Source organism: Hylobates moloch, unplaced genomic scaffold, assembly GCF_009828535.3.
Source record: "Hylobates moloch isolate HMO894 unplaced genomic scaffold, HMol_V3 SCAFFOLD_7, whole genome shotgun sequence".
Taxonomy (NCBI): Eukaryota; Metazoa; Chordata; class Mammalia; order Primates; family Hylobatidae; genus Hylobates; species Hylobates moloch.
In genome coordinates this window covers 114528375-114556263 of record NW_026652282.1, presented here as the reverse complement: position 1 = coordinate 114556263, position 27889 = coordinate 114528375, and the positions used below count along the sequence as shown (strand labels likewise).

The following is a 27889-nucleotide window of genomic DNA, read 5'->3' as shown; positions in this document are numbered from 1 at the left end:
GAGAGATATTTCATTCTCAAAGAACTGGATTTCTTTTTTTTTTTTGAGACAGAGTCTCACTCTGTCGCCCAGCCTGGAGTGCAGTAGTGCGATCTCAGCTCACTGCAACCTCTGCCCTCTGAGTTCAAGCGATTCTCCTGTCTCAGCCTCCCGAGTAGCTGGGATTACAGGCACCTGCCACCGCGCCCAGCTAATTTTTTGTATTTTTAGTAGAGACGGGGTTTCACCTCTTGGCCAGGCTGGTCTCGAACGCCTGACCTCATGATCCACCCGCCTCGGCTTCCCAAAGTGCTGGGATTACAGGCGTGAGCCACCGCGCCTGGCCTAAAGAACTGGATTTCTAATGGTGAAATCTAAGCAGGAGAGGTGGGATTTGGGTGTAGGATACCTTTCAAATAGCCTTCTACTCCATCTATGAAATAGGCTAGCTTTGGCTCAATAAATTTGCTGTGTAATGATTTTCTAATGAGTTAGGCTGGCTTTAAGCCCCTGGTTATTTCGTTGTAACCAGTTAGGCTTTGCCTCTTGAAGGGCCACCTGGGACTGTCGTGCAGTAGATTTTCTTTTAATGCCCCAGAATCAGGTGCTTTGAATCAAATCTAGCAAGCCACAGGGGCTTTCAGACTTTTAAGATACAATATTCAAAGGTAAGGCAGGCTGTGAAAAGCCCAGCGGTCCCTGGCTGTCCCTGAACGTGACTATTTGCAGGTTGGCTTTGAGAACCCGGTCAGAGCTGCGTTAGGAAAACGGTTCGCGGGAAGCTCCTCAGAGAGTAGAATGAGGAGGTGGATTTTGTGTGAAGGAATACCTTGTGTGGCTCTGGTGGCCAGGAAAGAGCTGGCACAAGCTGAAAGAAGGCCTGTGGCGAAGCGGAGGGGGACCTAAGTCAGGGACCCCCACCTGCCCCCAGGAAGGATGAAAAGGAGGCAAAAATCCTAAAGGAAAAGCCCTCCAGGCTGTAGGCCAATGAGCGGCGGGAAGGAGGAGTGAGGCTGGGGAACTTCTCCCAGAGCCAGTCAGAGCGGACGGCTGCTGGGAAGCCAATCAGCGCGCTCGAGCCTGCAGCCCCTCTGCAGTAGTTATGCCAGAGCGCCCTGTGTAGAGCGGCAGCGAGCGGGCAGCTGGGCTCCGCTGCCGGGAGCCACCACGCGCGCTCCGCACACTCCTCTCGCACTGCCTTCGCCCGGTCCCCGCGCCGCGGTGCCCCAGTGGCCCCCGCCGCGCTCCACGCCGCGCCCCCGCACCCCGCCGGCTACCGGCCGCACAACCGCCACCGCCCCCTGGCCGCGCGGCTCGCCTCGCCCCGCCCCGTCCCTCCTCGCCCCGCCCCACCCCAGTCAGCCCCGCCCTGCCCCGCGCCGCCAAGCGGTTCCCGCCCTCGCCCAGCGCCCAGGTAGCTGCGAGGAAACTTTTGCAGCGGCTGGGTAGCAGCACGTCTCTTGCTCCTCAGGGCCACTGCCAGGCTTGCCGAGTCCTGGGACTGCTCTCGCTCCGGCTGCCACTCTCCCGCGCTCTCCTAGCTCCCTGCGAAGCAGGATGGCCGGGACCGTGCGCACCGCGTGCTTGGTGGTGGCGATGCTGCTCAGCTTGGACTTCCCGGGACAGGCGCAGCCCCCGCCGCCGCCGCCGGACGCCACCTGTCACCAAGTCCGCTCCTTCTTCCAGAGACTGCAGCCCGGACTCAAGTGGGTGCCCGAAACTCCTGTGCCAGGTGAGGAGGGGTCCTTTGAGCGTTACTAGCGCCCAGCGGGGAGCAAGGCGCTCGTGGTGGCTGTACCCTGAGCGTGCTAGCCCCGCCGGGCTGTAGTCGTGCGCCCTGCAGCTGGGCACTTGGGAGTGGTCGGTGTGCCTGGGGCCTGGCTGGATCTACTGAGGGAGGGAGAGAGGGTGTGTGTGGACGGAGCCCACATCCCCCAGTCTCACGCTGCTGTCAGGGAAGGTGTGAGCGGGAGGAACCGTGGGGATCGCCTTCTCGTGAGCGCCCGTTTTTTGGAAGGGCGAGAAGGTGGGAGCTATTTTCCCGGGTCTCTGCGAACTGGCGCCCCACAGCCGAGCTGGTGCCTCATGAATTTGCTATCCTTGCTCGCACATACGTGTCAGAATTTCAGCCTTAGCTGGACCACAGCTCCAGCCATCCTTTCCCCAACGTGCCCCCCACCTCCTTTACCCAGCCTGGGTTTCCTAAGCTCACGGGCCCAAGTGCAAGCAAAGTTGAGGACAGATTTCTGAATCTGCAGTGGCGGGTGAAGACACACTGAGGCAAACTTTTGAGTAAGAGGATCCCCAAAATGAGGAGACTGAACCTTTTCCTTCAAAACAGCATCCCTTATATAGGTTAGCGAAATCGCTTTAGAACCGGTGCTGCTGGCCCAGGGAGCAGGAGTCCAAAGATATTTAACTCCTCCCCCTCCCAAATTCATCTGCCTTCTTGACAGGCGGGATCCTAAAGGGGAGATGATTTTAGGTGGAGGAAAGTTTCTGAACGCCTGCCTTTTGTTCTGCACAATCAGATCGTGCCGTAACGAGGTATTTTAACATTAGCCGAGGGCTGCCGCTGTCAACAGATGAATATTAATGGCCCTGCGTGATTGACTGTCCAGCGGTTGGGCTCCTAACGCCCGCCTTAGAATCCAATTAGACCAAATTGCTACACTGACAATGCGGACAAGAAGAGTCGGTTTCAAACAGGTTAATTTGTCAGGGGGACACTGAGAAGAAACGGCCAGTTGTATTCCGTAACCGTGAGACGTTTGTGGCCTCCAGGGTCTCTTCTCAACTCAGGCATCCAGTGAGGCGCGCGTCCCGCGCTTCCGAGGGATCGGGGAGCAGCCCTAGCCAAAACTTGGCTGGTGGCTCTCAACAAGTCATGGAGGCAGGCCCGATGGTTGGACCAAGTTGTGAATGCGGATGCGCGCCCCGTGGGCGCTGCCAGCCAGCGTTCACTGGTAGGAGGTTACCTAGGCAGCCAGCGCGCCCTCAGCCTTTTCTTTAGGTTGATGAAAAGAGCCGAGTGAGCCTGCTGTTTAGTTGCAAAGGTAATTGGTCACCCTTTTTGGTGACTGAAATGCATTTGCGCTTATGTTAAATATTGCTTTGCAGGATTTCGCTCTAAGGGAGGGTCGAACAACCTCATCCCCTGTTAAGTGTTAATAATGTACCACGTGGGCATGTGCAGGAGCTGTAAGGGGCAACCTATGAATCAGTTCCGCAGAACTGAAACAACTGGCGAATATCTCTCCCCTGGAAGTGCCATGGTAATTAGATTGTTAAGGCTAGAGAACATGCTTTTGTTGGTAGTGTAAAAATTGGTGCTCACAGGCTGAGCCCCCACAAGATGAATGGGTCCAGGGTTGGGGTTGGGGCCACATTTGGCTGATTCGAAGCCAGGAGGTAAAAGTGGTGCCCAAAAGAAGAAAAAGGCCAGAAGAAAGCACAGATAGTCATTTAGCAAACCCCCTCTACACACACACTCCTGCAGGCACTCGCCCTCCCTTGCTCTCCCCCAGCTCTCTGGCTGCCTGCCTCTTTGCAGCATCTGTATAAAAGTATTGGGAGGGCCCACACACTGTGTGTATGAGATTTGGCCTGGGCTCCTTCCCTCCCTTGAGGCCTAGGGATGGCCATACACTTATAGAGAAGAGGGACTTGTAATAAAGATTTTTCATTTTCCTCTACTATTTCACAAACTCTATAGGAGAAATCACTTTTCAAGGTTTTTCATCATATAAACCCAACATTCCCTGCTTTAGTTCTATTTAACAAACACAAACACTGTTGAGCATCTTCTACAAGGTAGGCACTGTCCTGACTTACACTGGAGCCAAGCCAAACTTCAAATATGGTGATCCCCATACAGCTACCATTATATATCCTGGATTTTCCGGGGGCAGTGCAGGTTTCTAATACTCTGTCCTGGCATGAAACTGTGTGTCCTGAATTTTAGTGGGACAAATATGGTCACTGTAGATATGGAAAACGTGAAAATCCTAATGTTCGTGTGTGGAAAGAGCTCATCAGTATTTTAGGGAAGAGACAATAATGGCAGACTAAATACAATGGTAAGTGTATAATTTCAAAGTGAATAAGTGTATAATTTGCTGCTGTCGTTCAGTGGTTGGAAATTGAAAGAGAGCTGAAAATTATTTGATAGTTATGAACCATCATGATGACTGCTTGACTTTCCCCCATCTGCATCCATATTTTAAGCCATGTTCAGTTTGCCTGCTGCACTATATTAACTGCATTAAAGCTTTCTTTGTCCCAGATCAAATGAGATTCAGTCACAGTAAGGAGAAATCCTCAAGAATGTCCTGTTTCACTTAGGGGGAGCATTTGGGATTGACTGCTAACTTCGGCCATTAGCAGAATTGGGTTAGCCTGAATAAGGTACATTTCTTATGCTAATATGGATGAGACTAAATGGCATTTGAGATCAGCCAGCCTAAAAAATAAATCACTGGTGCTGAAGGACTACACTAGACTTCCACAAAGCTGATCTAAAGCCTTACAATCTCATGTTCCCATTTCTTTTGGAGTGTTCAAGTCACAGGATAGCAGTTCTAAATAGCATGTCCCCAAAATCCATAGATCTCTTCATACCCCACTTATTTTTTTTAAGGATTTGTAACTTGGAAAGCACCACAGATGGAAACCAGGCGCACAGAGTTAGCATTTGGCAGAAAAATCCATATAACTGACTTTCAGTACAGCTCTTTTGCCCTTATTTAATTTAGAAAAATTCAGAAAAAAGCCAATGAGCTCATAAGTCTAGATGTTTATTTTGTTTTGCTTAACCTACCCACAGGCGCAATCAAGAATGGATACAATTTTAGGCAAGGAAAGTGAGCTAGTAATCAGACAATGATGTTTCCAATTGTCTCAAGGGAATGTTACAGAAGTCTGGAAAAAAATTCCTCTAAACAAAAATCAAGTGTAATTCACTTTATGAATGCCATACACCACTTTTGTCGGGGGAGGGGGGTAGCGTAAGGGATGGATGGAAATGAGAAAATCAAACAAACCGTGGTAGTGTTGCAACTCCCAAAAGATTGAGGGATCTTGCCTTGGAAGGCCTTGGAAAGTGCGAGAACCAATCCAGAAGGCCAAATGCCTGTATGGGTAAAAGGCAGTCTTGAACAGCCAAAATTGACTTGGAGTTTCTTGAAATAGATGAAACAACATAAAAATAAAAAGCAACGTGCTTGAAACAAAGAGAGAGTTTGGTATTTGTTGTTGTTTTTACTGTGAGAACTAGCCTCCGTATCTGGGTTGCCAGCTGCAGTTCCCCAATTAGTTTGAAGCAGTTAGCAGTCCTAATGTCCAGAGAGAGAATAATAAGTGAGGTGTGGAAGAGTTTTCTCTCTTCTGAGATTGCACTAGACATTTGGGTGACCAGGTGATTTGTTGAAACTTTGAAACTTTGAACAATACAAAAAACTTTGTATTGTGTGCTAACTTGGAACAGTTAGAGAATTCTTTCAAATGTGGTCTGAATAGTACGCGAATCCTGATACTGATACCAAGCTGTGCTTAGAGGGAGGCATCAATCTGATGGAGGACATGGCTGATGATTGGTGGGGCACCTTGGGCTGAAAGGAGTCAAACACTGCCAACTCCTTGGCAGCCTCTGTAATAGGTGCTGGGGGTGCAGAGAGGAGTGAGACGCAATCCCTTTTGTCAAGGAGCTCACAGTCTAGTGGGGAAGCATACAAGTAAACAGGCTTCCCAGGAAACTTGTAGGATTAAAAAGGGTGAAAAGGGCTAGAAAATACCTCCAGGAAATTGGCTGAAATGGTCACAATAGCCAGCCTGGGCAAGGGAAAATAACTGAAGAGATGAAGTGGGAGATAGGGAGAAGTCTCTTAATAGGGCCGCCATCTTAAAAAGAGTTTCTTAATTCTTGGAGCAAATTCCACTTTGGAAGCATTAGGAAATACAGACATAAGAAGAATTTTGATGGATGCTAAATGACGCAGATGGTGTCAGTTTTGCAATGTGTTTTTTTCTTATGGGCTGGTAGGTTGTATCCAATATTTTGATGCAATATTTTTGAGCATTCTGCTACTTCCATCTTTAGAGTTGCAATGTTTGCTGTTCACTGTAGCCTAGAAAAAGGCGGCTTATTACCGATCTGGGAGAAAAGAGTCCTGGATTTGTCTGGTATGAGACAAGACAGAAAATATGTTTTCTCCCTAAATGACAGCTATCAATGACCACGCCAACTTCAGTGTTTGATGCATATACAAAAGCATGGGTCTTAAGAGTTATCTTATTACTCATTTCTAAGAAAATTGAAGATAATCACTTATAACTTGTGCACACGATACATCATTTGGAAAGAATTTCACTGGGGATCATGTTGCTCAACTGAAAAGTTCTGGCATGCTGAATTTGTACATTTTTTTGTGAATGCTTCCCTTTACTCTGATCTCTAGCTTTTTTTCTACATATGGTTATTTGTATGTTTTAGATTATAAGCCTCTTAAAGGGAAAGCACTGCATTTGAGCAGTTTCAAGCACAAGGCCATACAGCATTTAGTAAATAATTTACAAAAACAGAATTTCTATATCATTACGTATTCCCTATGAACTCTCACATACTTTCTTAAGCCATATGTCATCTTACATATTTTAAAAGCCTAAGTCCAAATTGTTACGATACATTTTTGGGGCATGTGGACAAAACTTTTCAGCCTACATATATTTTGGCTGGAGACAGATGCAGGCTTACCTCAGTTAGCTGGCAACTCTTACCATCAGCAGGGCTTATTAAATTTTGAGTACCCAAATAACAAATTGAAATTAGCAGCATTGTTATGACTGGCTTAGTATCATTAACGATCAACAATTATTACAGCACGTAAATTGTAGGACATCTCTTAAATCAAGCCCTCTTTGATTTAATGTCAGCTAGACCTTTCTTGCTAAGGTTGATATTACCATATTTGGTAGTTGAGCTATATAACACATGCATGGACCTGTTGAAGTACCTCACAGGTTTTTGTAAACTGGGATCAGAATTTCGTGTACAGACTCAATTCAAGAGCCTATTCCAGGAGCCAATATCTATTCAGTCCTAGCCAATCTTGTAAATGGGTTAGATGTTTTTGGTAATCTACAATCTAAGGGACAGTGTGGGCAGAAAAATCTCCCACTCATCTGCCCATATTTAGCAAATTGTCTGGCTTGAAACAGGATCCCTGGCACTCCATTAGGAAATGAGCATCAGAAAATAGAATCCAAGTTACAGGCCCCAGACTGGCTTTAGAGACAGCATAAAGTAATGGGAATTTACATTCTGAGACATAATGACAGGGAGAATGCTGTTCAAAAATCAAGGTGAAGGTGGGTATATTAGCAGAGAAAATGCATGTTTTGAAATGCTATGTGTATTGGGGGGTGGTGGTGAGAATGCTCATTGGAACATTGTAGCCTTACTTGAGTATCTTGTTGAATATACAAAGTAAAGAAGATTTAGTTCTGTACTTCTAATTAGGGCAATTCAAAATCAGTTAGCCAAGTGTTAATTATTAGAAATACTTGTTTGCAATTTAAAAAAAATGAATCAAGATTGATTACTAAGAGAGGCATTTTCACTTTTCCCTCTTTTTGTGTGTAGCTGGACAAAGCCTAATTTGAGAGTTTGTATTTTTCCTCATGAATAAAAGGAAGTCAATGTTATGACCAAAATGCATTGCTAGTGTTCCGAACAGTTAATTACTTCTAGTAGCTGAAATTGTATTTATATGCTAGATTAGTAAATCTACTAAGCTCTTTGAAGCATACTTAATAGGCTTATATTGATAAATAATTGATAGGAAGGAGATAAAATACAAGTGGAAGTGGCAATAAGAAGTGAAGTCAAAAGCTATTATAAAAGAAACTTCCACCGTCCAGCCACCTGAAAGCTGAAAACTGTACATGTCCCAGTAGAAGTGATGTTTTTGAAAATATTCTGTGTTTTTCAAAATTTCCACAATGAAGCATATATTTATTCCTTATAAATCCAGGAGAAGGTACAACTTTAGAGTAAAATTTTACATGGCCTTTTTGTCTGCCTTTTGCAACTGAGCTTATTACTGGAAAATTAGAAGTCCCCATTATGGCAACTTTGAAGTTCATGTTTCTAATGATATCTTCCCTACTAGACTGTGATCATCTTGAGGTTAGCGGCTATATCTTATTCATCTTTGTATCCCAGTGTCTAGCACAGTACAGGGTACAAATAATAGGTACTCAATATATATTTACAGACTGAATGAATGAATGGAGTTAGAAATGTATTGCAAACATAAAATTTCCATAAAGCCAATTTTTTTTTTTTTTTTTTTTTTTGAGACGGAGTCTCGCTCTATCACCCAGGCTGGAGTGCAGTGGCGCGATCTCGGCTCACTGCAAGCTCCGCCTCCCGGGTTCACGCCATTCTCCTGCCTCAGCCTCTCCTAGTAGCTGGGACTACAGGCGCCCGCCACCACGCCCGGCTAATTTTTTTGTATTTTTAGTAGATACGGTGTTTCACCGTGGTCTCAATCTCCTGACCTCGTGATCCGCCCGCCTCGGCCTCCCAAAGTGCTGGGATTACAAGCGTGAGCCACTGCGCCCGGCCCATAAAGCCAATATTTAAGTAGTTGATTTATTTTTACCAATATACTAAGGTTTCTAAAAAAGTAACCAGTTTTTTTTAGGTCAAAAATTCATTTGTTTTCTATAGGTAAGTGATAAAGGATATTAGTTTAATTCATTTGGCTATACTATAACTCTCTGGAAGAAGTAGACTAGTTAAATCTTATAAGAGGTAAGTATTTTGTGCTGGTTTATAAGGATATTATAAGTAATTTCAAGACAAATTGAAGATATATTATACACGTATGTATAAATGCATATGCTTATCTTTACCTTACAGATCTGTGGTATTTAGGTTTGTGAAAATAATGCAACTTGGTGCCAGTTACGGAAACATACACTGAATGTATGTAAGTTTTTCCTCAGTGTTTGGCATTTCTTACCTAAGGCATCAAGCTTCATAAATGTACATTTAAAAGGACATAATCCAGGCTGGGCATGGTGTCTCATACCTGTAATCCCAACACTTTGGTAGGCCGAGGCAGGGGGATTGCTTGAGGCCAAGAGTTCCAGATCAGCCTGGCCAGCATGGCGAAACCCCATCTCTACTAAAAATACAAAAATTAGCTGGACATGATGGTACATACCTGTAATCCCAGCTACTGAGGAGGCTGAGGCAGGAGAATCGCTTGAACCTGGGAGGCAGAGGTTGCAGTGAGCTGAGATCATACCACTGTACTCCAGCCTGGGTGACAGAGGAAGACTCCGTCTCAAAAATAAAGAAATAAAATTTTAAAAATGATATAATCCAAAGTGGATTTTCAGCCATGGAAATTTCATTTGGGTAGGATAAAGGGCCGCATGAGAGTTCTCTTAATTTCTGTCTGCATTAGGCCAAACTTTCAATTAGTTGCCTAGGTAAACTAATTGAAAGTTGATGGGAAGTTCTTTCAAATATTCAAATAGAGGCCCAAGTAGGAAAAAGGATAAAAAACGAAGGGATGATGTTCATTTGAAAATAAAAAGCAGAATTCTATTTGCATACTCTTCTCCTTAATTATGGCTCTGCTCCCTCTCTCCCAAACCCTGCATATCAGTACTTACAGTGTGTATCATGTCACCCTGGGATTCTTCATTGCTCTTTGTCAAACTTTGGTTTGAATGATTGAAGCTGATGGAAACATGGTGAAGGGAGAAAGAGTTAGAGTGACAGATATAGGGAGGAGTTTAAAAGCCTTCACTTGGTGTATATTAGAAAGTTAGCTGGCACACGACATATGGAAAGGATTGGAAAATATTTGAGTATGGAAATTTGCATGTGTGCAGAGAGAATACAGAAGGATATCCCAATTGCATTTGGTTCAGATAAATACTTTATCTGTACTTCTCACTTATTATCCATGTTTTTTGAAATACGTAGCTTATTCATGGCCTCTTCCAGACCTTATGCTTATTGAATGCAGGAACCATGTTTGATTCATCATGATACCCTCTAGAGTGGTGAGTAGAGTGCCTTGTACAGAGTTTTTAATGGAATTGATTAATTAGTTGGAATGAATGTAAGAATAAACACCTAAAGACATAGTCTAGAGAGCTTGACCAGTGTCCAGTGAGATCCTGGGGTGGCATATAACTATAGAACATTGATTGAATGTATCATTGTCTAAACTAATTTGCAGCAGAGAGAGAAGGGGCGGTGAATTTGAAGCATATTTATTTATTCTCTTTGGCCCTGGGAGCCTTGTTGCCCCTCTTTTATTTATTTGTGTATTATTATTATTATTTTTTGAGACAGAGTCTTGCACTGTTGCCTGAGCTGGAGTGTGGTGGCACAATCTCGGCTCAGTGCAACCTCCGCTTCCCAGGTTCAAGAGATTCTACTGCCTCAGCTACCGGAGTAGCTGGGATTACAGGTGCCCACCACCACACCTGGCTAATTTTTGTATTTTTAGTAGAGATGGCGTTTCACTACATTTGCCAGGCTGGTTTCGAACTCCTGACCTCAGGTGATCTGCCTGCCTCGGCCTCCCAAAGTGCTGGGATTTCAGGTGTGAGCCAATTTTGCTCCTGGAGAGTTGCCCCTCTTTAAAACTTATGATTGAAGAAGAGGTGACAAGTAAAGAAATATTTTTTAACTATAGCTTTACCTAAATGTGGTATTTGGATATGTTTTATATATTTATATTCATGGATTTTATGTATGTATAGAATGATTTCTATTATTTAGACAGCAATAATTAATAAATATTTCTGTTATTTAAACTGAAAGTTAATTGTTACTCTAAGTAGTAGGTGGTATTTCACAGTCATACCTTACATTTGTCTTATGAAAGCCTTGCTTTCATATATCTCATGTACACGCAAGGCAACCACTCATAAAGTGTCTGTCACTTCTGACTTCCAGCAACCTGCCTGGTTCCAGCACACATACACACACATATTTGTACACTCATATACACACATATAATATCCCTACATCTTTATGCCTTTAATAATCTAGAGACTAAGCCTAATTTTTCTGGGGGAGAGCTAGTGGGTACAGCTTTCAGAGATTGAGTAAACCATTTTCAGTTGGATTGGCCTGAAATTGTAGCAGAGCTAATCGTCACTGATATCTTAGAGCTACCACTCTTAAAATCAAGTTCCATCATTTCCCCAAGTACACAGATGTTATCCTTGTTAAGTAGTGACAGTCACCAATAATGCTAATTTGGCCCACTTTGGAGAACTACTTCTAGCACTGGCAGCTTTGCATGTTGAGCACCATAGAAATGAGAATGTGACCCAAGAAGCAGTTTCCAGGTTAGGCTTCATGGAGTGATTGCACTGAGGACCACAGTTACCTGTTTTGGAAAACAGACAGAAATGTGCAGAAAAGGAACTCAATGAACTTTATATGCCGTTTCTGCATAAATATTTAAAAGTTTTTAAAATTTATTCTTACTTCAACCAACATTTATTGAGCACTGATATTATGCCAGGTACTGAGCTAGGAGCTGATGAACAAGATAAAACCACTGCCAGCAAGGAGCTCCCTGCCTAAAGAGGGATCCGGGCAAGGAAAAACATAGATGCCAAGGCAGCATGACTGTGGCCTGCCATAGAGCTGGGCACCATGTGGAGGCCTGAGGGCTCTTGAACTATGGAGGAATTTGCCTAGTTGTCTTAAGAGGGCTGAGTTCAAGGCTGCAGTGAGCTACCATCATACCACCGCACTCCAGCCTGGGTGGCAGAGAGAGACTCTGTTTCAAAAAAAAAAAAAAAAAAAAAAAGAGGGGGCTATCATGTAAGGCATGTACAAAGGTACAGAGTTAAGAGGCAAAATGACACATGACACATTTGTTGGACTGGAATAGTTGGGATTTCTTGGAGCACAGATGTGGAAGTGGAGGGAAGATGAATTAGAAAAATAGGAAATGCTGAGGAGTTTGGGTTATACCCAAAGATGATAAGGAGCCTTGAAAACATTTTAAGAAGGGAAACATTATTCAATTGGAGGATGACTGGAGAGTGAGCGGTGGCAGGGAGTGTTAGTAACACAGGTGATAGGGCAGGGTACCATAAGTAGGAGAATAAAAGCTAAACTTGAGAGAATAGAGGGAGTAGAATAGACATGACTCAGTGACTGGATATGAGGACAGAATGGAGAATCTAGAACTTTTGGTTTTTCTGGGTGGTGGTGCTGTGGCACATAATAGGTGCTTGGTAAATATTTGTTGAACAAATGAGTGTGCTTGAAATATAGGAGGAACATGTTTTTAAGGGCTGAAATAATCAGTGTGGTTTCAAACAGATTGAGTTTGAAAGGTCCTTTGATGATGGAGGTAGAAAATGTCTGCTAGGTAGTTCAAGTTGCGTTTTGGATTACAAAAGAGGGAGAAATCAGGGATGGAGATATATACTTGGAAATTATCAGCATATAGATGGTAATTGAAGCCCTGGGAACAGATGAGTTCACTGGGAAAGAGTGTATATATTCTTCTGGAGTTAAGGAGAAGCACATAGTTGGGACTCATCAGCATATAGGCTTAAGTTGGAAGTCGTGAGTGTGGATGATATTTTCCAGGCTTTTGCATGTGACATGTATTAAAATGTATTTTGCCAACATCTGATGATTTAAAAAAAAGCCTGCCAAAGACTTCAAGAACCCTCTTGATTAAGAGAAAGTATGAATATATGTTGTCATGATCCAAGACTCTGCAAATAAGATAATGTACTACCAAACACACACACGTGCATACACACACATCTCTATGTAGAGGAATATATTAGAATCAAAGAATCAGACTTCTATTATTCTTGATAGTAATAATGAATAATTATGCATGTTATTTAAATGGAAAGGCTGGACATGGTGGCTCACACCTGTAATCCCAGCACTTTTGAAGGCTAAGGTGGGAGGACTGATTGAGCCCAAGAGTTCAAGACCAGCCTGGGCAACATAGTGAAACCCTGCCTCTTCAAAAAATAGAAAAATTAGCTGGGCATAGTGGCATGTACCTGTAGTTTCTGTGACTCAGGAGGCTGAGGTTGGAGGATTGCCTGAGCCCAGGAGGCAGAGGTTGCAGTGAGCTGAGATCACGCCACTGCACTCCAGCCTGGATGACAGAGTGAGACTTCGTCTCAAAAAAAAAACAAAAAACAAAAAAAAACAAAAAAACGCTGAATAGCTGTTACTCTTAGCAGTAGGTGGTCTTTCACAATCACATATTACATTTGTCTTGTGAAAGCCTTGCCCTCATATATCTCACGTACACACAATGCAACCACTCATAAAGTGTCTGTAGTTTCTGAGTTCCAGCAACTTTAGTGGTTCCAACATGGTGGCTCCTCTGTCCCTCCCCCAGGAGAGTACTTTCCCAATGTAAAGAATGAAAACTGTAACAATGTGTAGCTTTTGGAGCTCTGGTCTGTATTCTGCTTCAGACTTGGCCCTGATGGCTGGTCTCTGAAACATGTGGTTCCAAGTAAATGCTAGGAATACTTGTGTAATTGGGCTGATCTTTCCTAAGTGTCTATGGAGATGTATTATTTTTTGGTTTGGGGGCTGGGGAGGGTTGTATAATTTTCTGTTTCTCTGGCATAAATGGTTTCTTTCATTTCTCCGTTGTTTAAGAGATTGCCTTCATCAGTGTTTCTTTCAACATAAGGTTGAAACTCCTTGTATTCCAGTCGATTTTTTGACACCACTTTCAGGTTGGTGGAATAGTTTAGAAGGACCACGAGGGAAGATTATGGAAAATAACCTTTACTGAGTGCCTACTATATGTCAATTACTTTATATTTAACCTCTCATTTAATCAACACAGGAAACCTGAAAGGTAGGTGGTGTCAACTCCATTTTACAGATGAGGAAACTGAGGCTCAGAAAGGTTTACTTTCCCAAAAGTTGTGTAAATGGTGGAGCCGGAATTTTCACCCAGGTTTGTCTTACTCCATAGCTCATGCTGTTTCCACAATACCTACTGGAGTATGAGAGGAAGGGATATAGTCTGGATATAAAGTATTTGACTTAAATTCCCATACTCTGTCAGCTTCTATGACACTGTATACTCTGGGTTCCCTTCCTACTCGCTTCAGTCTTTGCTTGTTTGCCCTCTTCCTCCTACATTTTAGATTAAGTGTCTCAGTAGTGTTTGTCTTTTGCCCTTTCCATTCTCTCTTTGCTTATTCCCACATCCATTCCCATGACTTCATTATCTTTGCTCTTTGAATGATTCCCATATCTCTTTTCAACCTGACCTCTTCCTTGCTCTTCAGTTCAGTATTTCCCAGTTGTCTGCTGGACATGTCCATCTGGAAGTCCTGCCAGTGCTTCATTTTCAACAGAGCCAAAAATTAGTCCATTATTTTCTTTTCCCATCCACACAAACCTGCCTCTCCTTAACGTTCTATATTTCTGGTGATGGTATCTCTGTCTGGCACCAACTCAAAACCTTGAAATTGTCTTTGATTTCTCCTTTTACCCATCCCACACCCAAATTAAGTGACTAAATCTTGCAAGTCTACCTCTGTCTATTATGTCTCTCACTCTTATGGCCTTGGCATGCATGCCTTATATTTAAGTATAACAGACTGAGCCAATGAATGAGAATGTGATATTGAATGGGCTAGGGAGAGCCAGCAGGATCTCTGCTCAGTGGCTAATCATTTGTAACTAGTTGGAAAGTACTGCCTTTGCTGCCTTAGATGGGTAGAACCTCTAGTCTTGGCCTTGGCTTAATTTAATGTGGCCAGAGGCAGCTATCTCCTGAGATCATTTGGCTCTTCCCATAGGGAACTAATGGTTTCCCACTTTTTCTTTTGCTGGCATTCTGGGGTATATCTTACTTGGCCATCTCCAGAAGTCAGAGTGGAACTGTTGAAGAGTTTCAAAGAGCTGTGGAAGAACTGTGCTCAGTGTTTCAAATAGTCCTTTCTGTTTTCAGAAACAGGTTTTCTGCTTTGTTTTCAAACTTCAAAGTTTATTTTAGAAATAAAGGTTTATTTTCCCCATGGTATTCTGAAGGTTTTATACAAGTGTTAATTTCTAAAACCTAAGTCATTTCTTGGCTTTAAAACTTCAGTGCTGTGGGTCAATTTAATAATGTTGCCTGAAGGGTTTTTTGGCCTTCAAAAGCTGTCAGATTGCTTTTTCTTTGTTCTTTGAGAGTGTAAGTTTGCCTCATTTACGAAGCTTGAAGGAGATGTTGGAACCAGCATTTATTCAATCATTCAGAGTCTTTTCCCAACAATATCCAGTTTTATCTTCAAATTAGATCCTAGTGGTAATGAAATTTACTACCAACTAATAATTCTGGGTAAAATGGGTAAGATTCTTGAAAAGCTCCTCAACATTTCATAGAGTAGTGATAAGAAGTAGCCTATGTTACTCTAACACTCACAGTTAAGGGGAACAATGGATGTTCTGTGCGCTCTCATCACAGCCCTCCTGGGGCTCAATATACCTCTAAAGCTACTGAGGGCCCTCCTTCTGTCTGTTGGACTGTTCTCCACATCTTCCCTTTTCCCCTTCCTCCTACCCTCACACCCTCTCTCAACTGATTATAATTTAGAACAGAAGGTGCTTTATGGTTTGTTATATTTATTAAATGGTTTTGTGTTTCTTGTTTTCTCTTAAAAAAAAGATGAGTGGAATGTTTTATATTTTCCTCTGCATTTTAGTTTTAAGCTGTGTTTCCTTTCCCTGTAGCTTCTGATTTCCATCTCTCCTCTCTCTTCCTCCATTTTCCTCTGCCTTCTCCACTTCTGTCTGTCCTCAATGGAGAGAAAACAGGCTTTCAATTTCTGCCCACATATTTTGTTTGGGTACCTGGTTTACTTATCTTGGGATATTGTAAAATTCTATTCTTTAGTTTGAAAATGAAGACTCCTAAAATACACACCAATGAATTTACATTCCATTTTGTAAGAACTGAGTATTTAAAAAGCTTTCTATACAGATAGAACAAGGCTAGATGACCTGACTTGTGTACCTCAGATCATTGCTATGTAGTTTACATTCTCTCTCACCTTGTCATAACTCTCAATAAATGAAAATTGCATTTTTGTTCTTAGAAATCTCTTTTCTTACACTGAATGCTTTCCTTTTTTCTAAAGATAAGGGAGCCCCTTTGAAACAGTGCTTGTGTGGGTTAGAACTGACACCTACCTTGTAAGCTAACCAAATTATAACCTGCTTTTCCCTGATGAAGTTATCACACTTCAGGGACATTGTTTTGCTTGTGGGGTTTTATTGTCCCAGTTTCAATTTTGACTGCAGGTTAGAGATTGTATTCCAATTGGACTATTCCTTGGTATTTTTTCTCTTTGTCTTTATACTTATGGGGCTCTGTTGTTTGTCCTGTATCTATTATCTCTTCCAAGCTTGGCCAAGGTTGTTAGGTTATGCACTTATGTATAAATATTTAACAAGATAAGTTAGACAAAATGTGCTTGAAGACATTTCAGCCCTGCCCCCCACCTTCCCACCCCCCCAACTCCAGCTCACTTTTTTGCATAGAGTCGCAGATAGTTGCTTTATCTCAGATGTTTAGATTTGGAGGACATTCCTTTGCACTTTGCTTGATGGACACAATTAAATGGAAGCCTTTGAGTCAATCTTGACTACCAAAATAGTAGCACCAAGTAACAGATAACATTAGATTCTTCTTCCTATTTTTTTTTCTAACTGGTTATCCAGACTCCCTTAAGCCAGAGAGTTTTAGGTATGAGATTGTGTGTTTTTTAAGAAAATATTATGGATAAAGACTAATGTTCTCAAGTCAGGAATAACAATTAGTACCATTCATTAATCAGGAGGCATGTTTTGACTTTGGGTCCTGGCTAGGAAATATAAACTGTGAAAGTCACACATATATATGAACCTCAAGCAAATTTATGACTTGTCAGCCTTTTAAGGTTAAATTCTTAACCCCAAATCGGAGCTGGCTTTATGTGGAGCCCGGCACATTCCTTTGGGCCACTGAGCACGCCCCTCCCCAGCCCTTTGCTTAACAGCAACTAGTGGCCTAATGAGCAAGAAGGATTTCTGTCTCTTATCAGCTGCCTAAACAGCAACAGGAAGGCTGATATACGGAGTACAGGTCAAAACCTGAGTTCTTGAACCAAAAAGCTACAAGGTCAGTTTAAAACTCTAGATATGTGGTATCGCTATAGTCATCAATACCTGTCAGTAAAGGAGTTAGACACGTGAGTTCAAACAAATAGTAATAGTTGTCAAAAGTATGAATCGTCTAATTAATTTTGCTAATAGTTCTTTCCTTCTTTGTTTAGTTCTTCTATAAATAGCCTTCATATACTCTTTAATGAACTTTTAGTTTGTGCCTGGAGGTTGTTGTGGTCATGTAGGAGTGTTTGATTGTCATCTAGTGATGATGATGGAGGTGAGGATATTTATATTTTGGCCCAGATTTTGGAAGGGGCTGCCAAATAAAGGTAAATAGATATCTACTACTATTTTTATTTCTTTTTAAACTGAGGGTTTTTTTGCATATGCATTCAACTTGCCGTGGAGTCAGAGAAACCTTTATGCCTCCTCATATTGCACTCAAATGTTTTTTTAAAGGAGAAATCCTCATTGCCTGTTTCTTAGATGCACTTGGAATCCAGGCTCAGATTCACATAGAATAAATATTTTAGGGTATTCAGTGCCCATCATAGTGAAAGCCCCTTGACTTTCATCTTCTGCATTTGCATGTTTTCAGAGACAATAATGAAAACATTTTTTTCAGATTCTGTTGTGTTATTGAAAATCCTATTTACATAGACAGGCATTGTTGTGGCTTAGGGAAGAATGTGGGGTCCCATTCTTTAGCTCCTTGTATATCTTTGCTAAGGCTCGTCTAAATAGAAGTAATGACGCTTTAGTCTAAGCAGCTTTTCTCATTTAGGTAAGCAGGGTGGTTTGAAATTTCAGTTTACTGGATAATCGAGTCTCTTCTTAATTATTTCAGGCATGCAGGTTGCTCTCTTTATAGTAAAGACCCTAAAAATCTAGTAATCTCCTCAGGCATCCATTTGGTAATAAAGTCCTGTGCATTTTCAGGGGTTAATTTTCATGACAATTGTGTGTTGCCTCTCCACCCCCACCCCTGAAGAAATTCTGCTGTTTTAGAGCCTTGGTCTCCTCACAGTTGCAAAAACACACTTAAAAATATATTAGGATGTTACTGGAATTACTGGATCTAGAGGACATATAAATGTATTCAGATTCATGCTCATTATACAACTTTAATTTAGGGTTTTTAATAGCCTTGTCATATTTCTTAGAAAATCATGTGCCTGACTTTGCCAGAGTTGGTTTTCTGCCCTGAATGAAAAATGGGTATCAGTGCAAAAGTGCAGCCTAAGTATCCCCTATTCTATCCTCTTTCTCTTCTTAAAAAACAAAAACAAACAAAAAAACATTCACAGAGGTCATCTGGTGCAGTGAGTGCAGTGAGGTGGGAAAAACTAAAAAGCAAAAAAAAAAAAAAAAAAAAAAAAAAAAAAGCCCAGGTCGCCTTCACATCTGCTAGTCATTCCCACTGTGTGACTTCAATTCAGCAAGTTTTTATTGAGCACCTGTGATGGGGGCAGTGCTAATAATCGTTAACATTTATTGAGCCAGGCACTGTGCTAAGCACTTTATGGGCAACATCCCACTTAATCCTCACAACAGCACTACCAGGTGGGTAGCATTATTTCCCCCATTTTACAGATGAGGAAACTGAGACTTAAAGAGGTTTAATGACTTGTTCAAGATCAAATAGCTATGAAATCAATCAAACCCAGTTAGTCTGGTTCCAGAGCCATGTTCCTAACGATTACTCTTGTGATGGGTTCAGCATTTGTAGGAATTACTCCTCAAATCAGTTTTGAGAACCCAGTATGTGCGAGATGCTAGGGATTCAAATTCAAATACTCCCCTCTCCCTGCTCTTGGTGGGAGAAGCAGACATGTAGACAGACGATGGCCATGTATGAAGTGGTGCCCACGTTGGTTGAGGGGGAAAGAGGAAGAAATGGGAAGACCAGTGGCTTGAACCTGTGGGAATGCTACATCACGAAGGCAGCCCAGCAGCCTGGGGTTATAGGTATTTCTTTTCCTGTTTGGTGAAGGTCATCCTTTGAGTTGAACTGCCTCAATGATTGTATCAACCTGTTTCCATCATTGCCTCAACCCAGTGTAGCATCAGCTACCTTGAACCCAGCACTCCTAAGACATGCATGGTCAGCACAGTTTGGGCCAATTGGCCTCATAGTGTCACCATTTCCCTTTCAGTTTTCCCTTAAAAAGTAAAAAGCAGGCTGGACATGGTGGCTCATGCCACCCAGCACTTTGGGAGGCTGAGGTGGGCAGATGGCTTGAGCTCAGGAGTTCAAGACCAGCCTGGGCAACATGGCAAAACCCCCCATCTCTACAAAAAAAAAATTAGCTGGGCAGGGTGCTGTGCACCTGTAATCCCAGTTACTTGGGAGGCTGAGGTGGGAGAATCGCTTGAGCTTGAGAGGTGGAGGTTGCAGTGAGCCAAGATTGCACCATTGCACTCCAGCCTGGGCAATGGGAGTAAAACCTTATCTCAACAAAACAAAACAAAACAAAACAAACTAAACAAAACAAAAAACCGTAAAAAATAAATGAGGCAGATATTCCTGAACCAAACTGCTGTCCTCTCAAGAGCTGGTGGTTTTCTGAAGACAAGTTATATAAGACTGGCAAGCCACAGGGAGACTCTGGATCCAGGCTTGGTTCATTCCGCTTGATCTAGAGCCTTCCTGGTGCTACCTCTTGGAGCCCACGCTGGGATCTGGAGATCTCTGTATCTGAATCACCCACGATTTGATGGGAGAATGAAGTTACTCTTACCTGTTTTTGAGTTTTTCAGTAAAACCATAGGAATGGAAGGGAAATCTCCAAATCACCTGTTTGGATAATTTATTTGTGTTTTTCATAGCTCCTGAAGAAAGCAAGGAGTGAAAAAGTTATTACTGAGCATCATTGAAAAGTCTTTTATGTGTTGCATTCATAACCTAATATTTCCCTCAATTTTAGGAAACATTTGGTTCAGAGAAAAGTGAATTCACTAATGTACGTGTGGGTGTTTTGGAAACAATATCCTCTAGCTTCCAGTGTCAGCTTACCAAGAACTCTTGTGTCTCCAAGTTTCTTATAGTTGCTCTGCAGTGCTTTGCTTGCCAACTCTACTCTTGTGCACTTTCTCCTCCATTAAATCTCTTCCACAAAAAAGGGTTGCCACCAAGTCTAGACTTTAGTAACATGCAGAAGGAGGGCGAATTAGTGAGGATTCTGATTCGCATTACATGAGGGTAGGAGGAGGAGGAGGAGGAAAATCTGTCCTTCCCAGTCCTTCAGATACTCAAGTTCTAACACAACACTATGTTGAAGATGTATAAAATTACTGGAGCATTTACACAGCTATTCCCCAAGATGGCATAAATGCCACAGCACTAGAGCACGTTAGTATAGACACTCGGATAAGCTGAAGAATGGGAAAAAGGAAAAGATCAATAACAGCGCTTCTCACTCGGGGATCAAGAGTGAGTGATTTTCTTTTGGTTGCATTTTGCTCAGGTGCAGTGTGTATGTTGTACTAACAAGGCAACTGACTCCTTTTTCCACAGGTTCCTATCATAGGGAAAGGGGAAAGATATAATAGAGGGCACGGATTATTTACAGTGGCTGAGAATGTAATTACAAAGTGCAATGGCTTGAAACTGAAATTTAAGTTAGCCATTAGAGCTGGGAGAAGCATCTTAACAGTAAGGGCAATTGGGCATTGGAAAGATTTGCCTGGGAGCTTGTTAAACAACATCTCCAGGAATGCTGAAGACCAGGACAGGGGGAATGTGAAGAAAAGCTCATACCAAATTCAGAGTTGTGCTGGAGGCCCAGACTGATCTGCATCTTTCATTATTGCCTAGCTCCCTTTGTGATTATTCAATTGCTAATAGCTTGAAACAATTTTTTTCATGTATTCAAAATATGCCTAATTTGGTAAGCATAATAAAAGAAATGCCTTTGAGCAATGAGAATGAGGCTTTTAGATTGGCCTGAGCATTCTTCTAACAGACTTTCTGGAATATGGGCCAACAACGGAGACAATATTATTAGTATTTTTTGCTTCTGCAAGTCTTTTTCCTTCTTATTATATGGGACTGTTGCTGTTAAAGTAATATTCGGCCTCTGTTAATATTACCTCTTCAAAGCTGACCTTACAGAAAATTTGGTTTTGGTCCCTGTTTATCTTTTTCTTGATCTTTCACTCCTTTTTAACACCTCTCCAGTACTATCCAGGTGTTCTGGGTTGCCTGTCTCCACCCTACTCCTTCTGTCCTGTGCTAGAGGAAGATTCCTAGTAAAGTCTTTAGCCCTGAGGTATGAGGGCATTACTCACAGAGTGCTATACATGAAGACAACACCTGATGAAATGCCTTAACCAAAGTAGTAACTCACCAATGATGAAACATTTAGATATTATTAGGCAGAAACATTTAGGTTGGGTAGAGGAGGAAAGAGAGTGTATTAGTTTCCTAGGGCTGCCATATCAAATTACCTCAAATTGGGTGGCCTAAAACAACTGAAATTTATTCTCTCACAGCCCTTGTGGTCAGAAGTCCAAGATCAATGGGTCAGCAGGGCTGTGCTCTCTTCATAGATTCTCAGAGAGAATCATTCCTTGCCTCTTCTGGCTTCTGGTGGCTCCAGGCATTTTTTGGTTTGTGGTTGTATCGTTCCAATCTCTGCCTCCATCCTCACATGGCCTTTTACTCTTTTTGTGTCTCTCCTCTGTGTGTCTCTTATAAGGGCACTTGTCTTTGGATTTAGGATCCACCTAGATAATCCAAGAGGATTGACACCTCTCCAGTCGAGTCCTATCCAGGTGTTCTGGGTTGCCTCCCTCCCCCCCTACTCCTTCTGTCCTGTGCTGGAGGAAGATCTCTAGCCTGATCCTTAATTACATCTGCAAAGACCCGTTTTTCCAAATAAGGTCACCTTTGCAGGTTCCAGGGATTAGGACATGGACATATGTTGGGGGTGGGGGGGTGACATCAATCAACCCATCATATAGAGGAGAGCTTTCTGGGGCCTTCTGAATCATACCAGTTTGCCAGAACTCTCTACTGTAAGGAGGAACTTGTTTGAAGAAATCTTAAAGTTAGTTGTAAAGTGTCAGAAATGTCAGTGCGCTTCCTGAGAGGGATGTGGGTGGCAACTACTGTTAACTCATTTTTTAAATGGTTAAATTGAGGACCTGGGAAATAAAATGACTTAAAGTTAGTTGTAAAGTGTCAAAAATGTCAGTGTGCTTCCTGAGGGGGATGTGGGTGGCAACCACTGTTAACTCATTTTTTAAATGGTTAAATTGAGGACCTGGGAAATAAAATGACTTACCCAAGGCACTGGATCAGAAGAGTTCTGAACAAGATCAGAAAAACAGGTCTGAAACAATGACTCTTACCCAAGTCACTGGATCAGAAGAAGAGGCCTGAAACAAGACAGATCTACTTCTGGCCACCAGAGCTGTGAGAGAATAAATTTCAGTTGTTTTAAGCCACCCAATTTGAGGTAATTTGATATGGAAGCCCTAGGAAACTAATACACTCTTTCCCCCTTTACCTGACCTAAATGTTTCTGCCCAATAATGTCTACATGTGTCATCATTGGTGAGTTACTACTTTGGTTAAGCCATTTCACCATGGGCTTTAGGTCTTACCTCATCATTCTTGTTGGACTTTTTTTTCTGAAAAAATATAATATTTTTCTAAGCATTTTTGCCATGGGAAGGCAATTGTTGCTTATTATGCACCTGAAAAACCTTTTTGCAGGATCTGTAGGATCCAGGCAGTGGTGCACTTGCAATCTACTGCAGCTTTCCACCTGGTCTTTGTGGTTTGCTGAACCATCAGCTACAGGGAATTTTAGAAGCCAGAAACATCTGTGAAGCAAAAGCCTTCCTTTTTAGATTCAGGCATACTGAGTTTTAGGTACAACTTGCATGCAAAGTGGTAAATATATAGTTTTCATAGATGAGATATTCTCTGAAGAAATGCTGTCACACTTGCTTATGACAAAAAGACCAATTCTAACATTTATGGCTGTGGGGCATCTCTCCTCTGATGCATTATCAGAGCATACCAATGACAACTGTGGTGTGTCAAGAGATTAGTGAGTTAGAGTGTGGCCTTCACGGAAACAGAGAGAAAGGAACCCCGGGGGTCATCAGATTCAGCCTCCCTCCTACCTAGTGTAGGAGTCCATTCTGTGGTATATGATATTGCTACCCAAATTATGCCTGAATGCCTCAAGAGACAGGGAGATTACTACGTATAGGAAGTAGGCTGTCATTGTTGACTAATATTTGTTCATTAATTCAGCAACCATTTATTGAGTATGTACTATGTACTGGACACTAGGCGATGTCAGGGAATACAGAGATGGCCAAAATATAGCTCTTGCCCACAGAAACCTATAACTTAATAGTAGGGATAAGAAAGGTATACCAATGACTACAAAACCTAGATTGCAAAACACATTGTTAGAGAAGTACAAAATGTACTGAAAATTCTGAGAGATAACAGCTCACAGAGTTCATTTGAAGGGGAGGGGAGAAACATGAAAGACACTTGAGAGAGACCTTACGGATGAGAATATTTTAATAGCTGAAGCTAGGGAAAGAGCACTCCAGAGACAGGAAAAGCATGAGCGAAACAGGGAAGCAGGAAATGGAGGCATGTGTTTGGAAAACATTAAATAAGAGTTTAATTTAATTCTCACAACCACCTTGAGAGTAGGTGTTATTGTCTCCATTTTATAGGTAAGGAAGCTGAGGCTCAGAGATTAAGTAACTTGCCTAAGATCACACAGCTAAGTGGATGGCCAAGTTGAGGTTCACATTCTGGTCTGTCTGATTTCAGAGTTTTTCCCTTTGCCACTGCATGCCATCCATCAGGAGGATATCTGCCATTAGTTGGCCTCTGGAGATACAGGGGCATATATGTAAAAGGACATGTAGTTATTACTCGGGATACAGTGCTATAAAGGCCAACTTGTTGGTCTTTGCCTTAGCCCCATATCCGTATTCATGTATATTCAAGTGATATTGACAAAGCCTTCCTAAAAGGGCAAAAGCAAGTCCTTTGCTTCTTTTGTGTCCTCCCAATGCCCAGTTGAGAATGGGCTCAGTGAATATTGATTACCCTACAATTGGGAAACTTAGACTTGCTAGTCCAATCCCTTTGAGGAAAACAGGCCCAGATTTGGGAACACACTTGATTAAGTCACACAGCTGATTTGGTAGCAGAGCAGATAATAACATTTTAGCTTTGATAGGGAAGAGCTCTTTTCCCTCTGATATGATTTCATACATGTCGGGGAGGGACCTAGCACTTAGATTGGGCCTAGGGTGTTGAAATGATCAGCTCTGCCTCAGGTCTGCATATTTAAAGATTGTATCTGAAAAATAAAAATTATACATCTCCTGAAAGACAGGAGCTCAGCTACTTATCTGAGTAGAATAACAATTAGTGAAGAAGTGACTAGGGGAGGCAGGAAAATTACCTTAGCTTAGTCCCTCTGGCAGAATTCTAAACTAAAAGATTCTGCATCCCAACTCCAGCATAGCTGGCATTGTTCTCCAACCCAGTTTTCTTTTTATTAGGGTGTTTCCCCTCATCTAAATAATCAATGATGTGCGTGTATGTGTGTGAATACTTCCGCTTTTCTAAAAGTTGCTCTAGTAGCATCAATTAATCTGACCCAGTTCCTTTAAAACTGAACTCTCTTGAAGTTCTGACATTACCTCCAAGTGAAAGGGGAGAACATCAAGCCCAAACTACAATGGGCCCCTTGAGACACAAAGATGAATCAGTCAAGGGTCCTTCCCTCAAGGAACTTAAATCTAGTGGAAATAAGGCATGCATATATAACTTTGTTGCAATTTAGAGAGTGTGAGAAGTGTCTTTATAAAGACTGGAGAGTTCCATGGGAATTCAATGGATAGAAAGCTTTTGGAGTTCATCTCCCGCTCCCGTAAACATTCTTTCCCATGGGAATCCAGTCCAAAGATAACGAGTAGTCATCTTGTAGCAGGGTTCGCATAGCTCCTCGTCATCTGGCTTCTGCCACTCTCTACCACTTCAATTTTCCCTCTAGCCTTGCCAGGTTCCTTGGCAGTGCCTGAAGATGCCACCCACTTTCACACCCCTGTGCCCTTACTCCATTTGCTTGGAGGTTTTTAAAGAAGTAGAATGACATAATCAGATATGTACTTTAGAAATATCTCTCTGGGACTTGGGTGGAGAAGGGTATAGAGGCAGGAAGGCCAGTTTGGAGGCTGTTGTTAGTTGTCCAAGTGAAAGAAGGTGAGGTGATGAGGCAGCAATGGAAAGAAGGGGAATGATGACATTTAGAAAGCAAAATCAGTAGCATTTGGTGACATTTGGCTATAGCAGATGAGGGTGTGAGTGAAGTATCCAGAATGAGTGAAAGGTTTCTAGTTAATTTGAGAGTCCATTTTCTACACCAATTCATGAACTCTGGGGCAGGGACCATGTCCTGTTCATTATTATATTCCTTGGGCTGGGCATAGTCCTTGGCATAAAGTAGGCATTCAGTAAATGTTGGATGAATGAATTGTTCACCACTTTGGCAAGGTGGATATAATCAGTGAATTTGTATTCTCAGAGCACATGTTGACCACTGGTTGGTAAAGTGGTCCAGGAAGAACCTCTTTATGGGAGAGTGTAGTGATCTGGGGATTCAACCTTTACTGGGCATGAAATGATAGGCAGTTAATTGACAGTTGGCAGTAGAGATAAAGGTAATTCATTCTTTAATTCTCAGGCTTAGAGAATGGCTTATCTCCAGAGTTGCTTTAAACTCCCAGTACTCCAGTGTGGTAGCAACATTTTGGCCTGCCTTTTACAGAGGCAGAGTCCATGGTGGCTCCAGGTATGGTCTTTGATTTAAGTCTGAGCTCCTGATACCCAGGTGCGCCCTCTGCAAGGTCATGTTCTTTCAGGCTAAATAACAGAGGGGTAACCTTCAGCTGGGTTCCCCAAGATGATTTCTTTCACCAGCAATCATCACTTTCCCCACCAGTTTTTTTTTTTTTTTTTTTTTTTTTTTTTTTTTTTTTTTTTTTTGAGACGGAGTCTTGCTCTGTCCCCCAGGCTGGAGTGCAGTGGCGCGATCTCAGCTCACTGCAAGCTCCGCCTCCCGGGTTCACGCCATTCTCCTGCCTCAGCCTCCCGAGTAGCTGGGACTACAGGCGCCCGCCACCACGCCCGGCTAATTTTTTTTTGTATTTTTAGTAGAGACGGGGTTTCACCGTGTTAGCCAGGATGGTCTCGATCTCCTGACCTCGTGATCCACCCGCCTCGGCCTCCCAAAGTGCTGGGATTACAGGCTTGAGCCACCGCGCCCGGCCTCCCCACCAGTTTTTAATGCAGCCATTTCTTTCATCTGTAGTCCTGTGTTGATTAGTGAGAAATTAAATGAGCGTGTAAGATGTGGTTTAGATAATGATTAATTAGGGGAAAAGACGTCATTCCAATAGCAAGTCACTATTATATGCTAAGGAAATTAGTTCATATTTTTGGATGGCAAATTGACTTGTCCTGCATTAAAAAAAATACCTTTTAAAAAATGCCTGTTATGGCTTTTTTTGGTTCATTAGTAGAGCAACCTGCGCTTAATCCTTTGGATGATTTTAATAGGCATCTATCACTTTCCCTACAAGTCATGAAGCAACCAGTTTGGGATATCATTAATTCCTTTGTTTAATATTAATTTAATGATAATATTGCATTATTATTTTCAGCACAAAGTACTTTTGTTAGCAAAAAAAATATAATCTGCCATTCATAAAGCAGACCTTGGCAATGAAATGTGTCAAATCATCATACATATATAGAAAAGATTTCAATTTTCACTGTTACTGAGCCCTGACGATTCATTCTCTTCTGTTGCTGTTTGAATATGCTTTATCTACTCTTAGAAAAGTATAAGGATCAAGGTCTACATTAATATTTCTTCTGTTCTTTAATGTGATTTTTGACAATTTGTAGTAATTAACTAAAATTGCAGTCTAGTAAAATAACCAACATATAGAACATAATAAAGGTAATTAGAGAATCAGAGACCTGGAAGTGACCTTGAGGGATTATTTAGTCCATTTCCCAATTTCAAGCTGTATGACTAATCTTCCTAAACAGCACTCTTCATCATATTATGTCTCTGCTTGAGAAGCTCCAGTGGTCCATTACTGCCTAGGAGTCAAGCCCACAGGTCTCTGCCTGCATTCAAGGCCCTTCAAATTTGGGCCCGTCTTACCTGATAAGCTATTACGCCCCAGGGTCTAGTCTGTCTCCAGTTATGTTAGCTTTGCCCCGTTATTCCACTGTTTCCAAACACATTTCACCCATTGGCCTCTCCACATCTTTTCCATTCTTTATGGTCTACCTCAAGCCTCACCTTCTCCTGGAAGTCTTCTTTGACTCCTAGAGCCTCTGGTGAGCATTCCCTTATCCAGCAAATGTTGTCTATTTCACATATTTTAAAAGTCAACTTTATTGAGCTATAATTTACAAACAATAAAATGCACTCATTTTAAGTGAAGAGTTTGATGAGTTTTGACAAATGTGTACACCCATGTAACCACTAACCTAATTAGAATGTAGACTATTTCTTCCACCTCAGAAAATACACTGCATATTTTGTCACATAACCGTATGCCAACTTTTACTGTTCTCTAGCTATTATTTTGTGTGAAAGTCTAGTCTCTTAGCATGAATTTATCTTTGGTTTACTTTTAATTAACGCA

At 42.1% G+C, this 27889-nt stretch overlaps 1 protein-coding gene across 1 annotated transcript in view; it reads left to right on the top strand.

The window, feature by feature from the left end:
• The first annotated feature begins 1391 nt into the window (after window positions 1-1391).
• Window positions 1392-27889, top strand: part of GPC3 (glypican 3) — a 478961-nt gene continuing 452463 nt past the window's right edge. Inside the window, exon 1 of the mRNA XM_058441435.1 lies at window positions 1392-1711. Coding sequence (XP_058297418.1) covers window positions 1537-1711 — 175 coding nt within the window. The 5' untranslated portion in view covers window positions 1392-1536. The remainder of the gene's footprint in view (window positions 1712-27889) is intronic.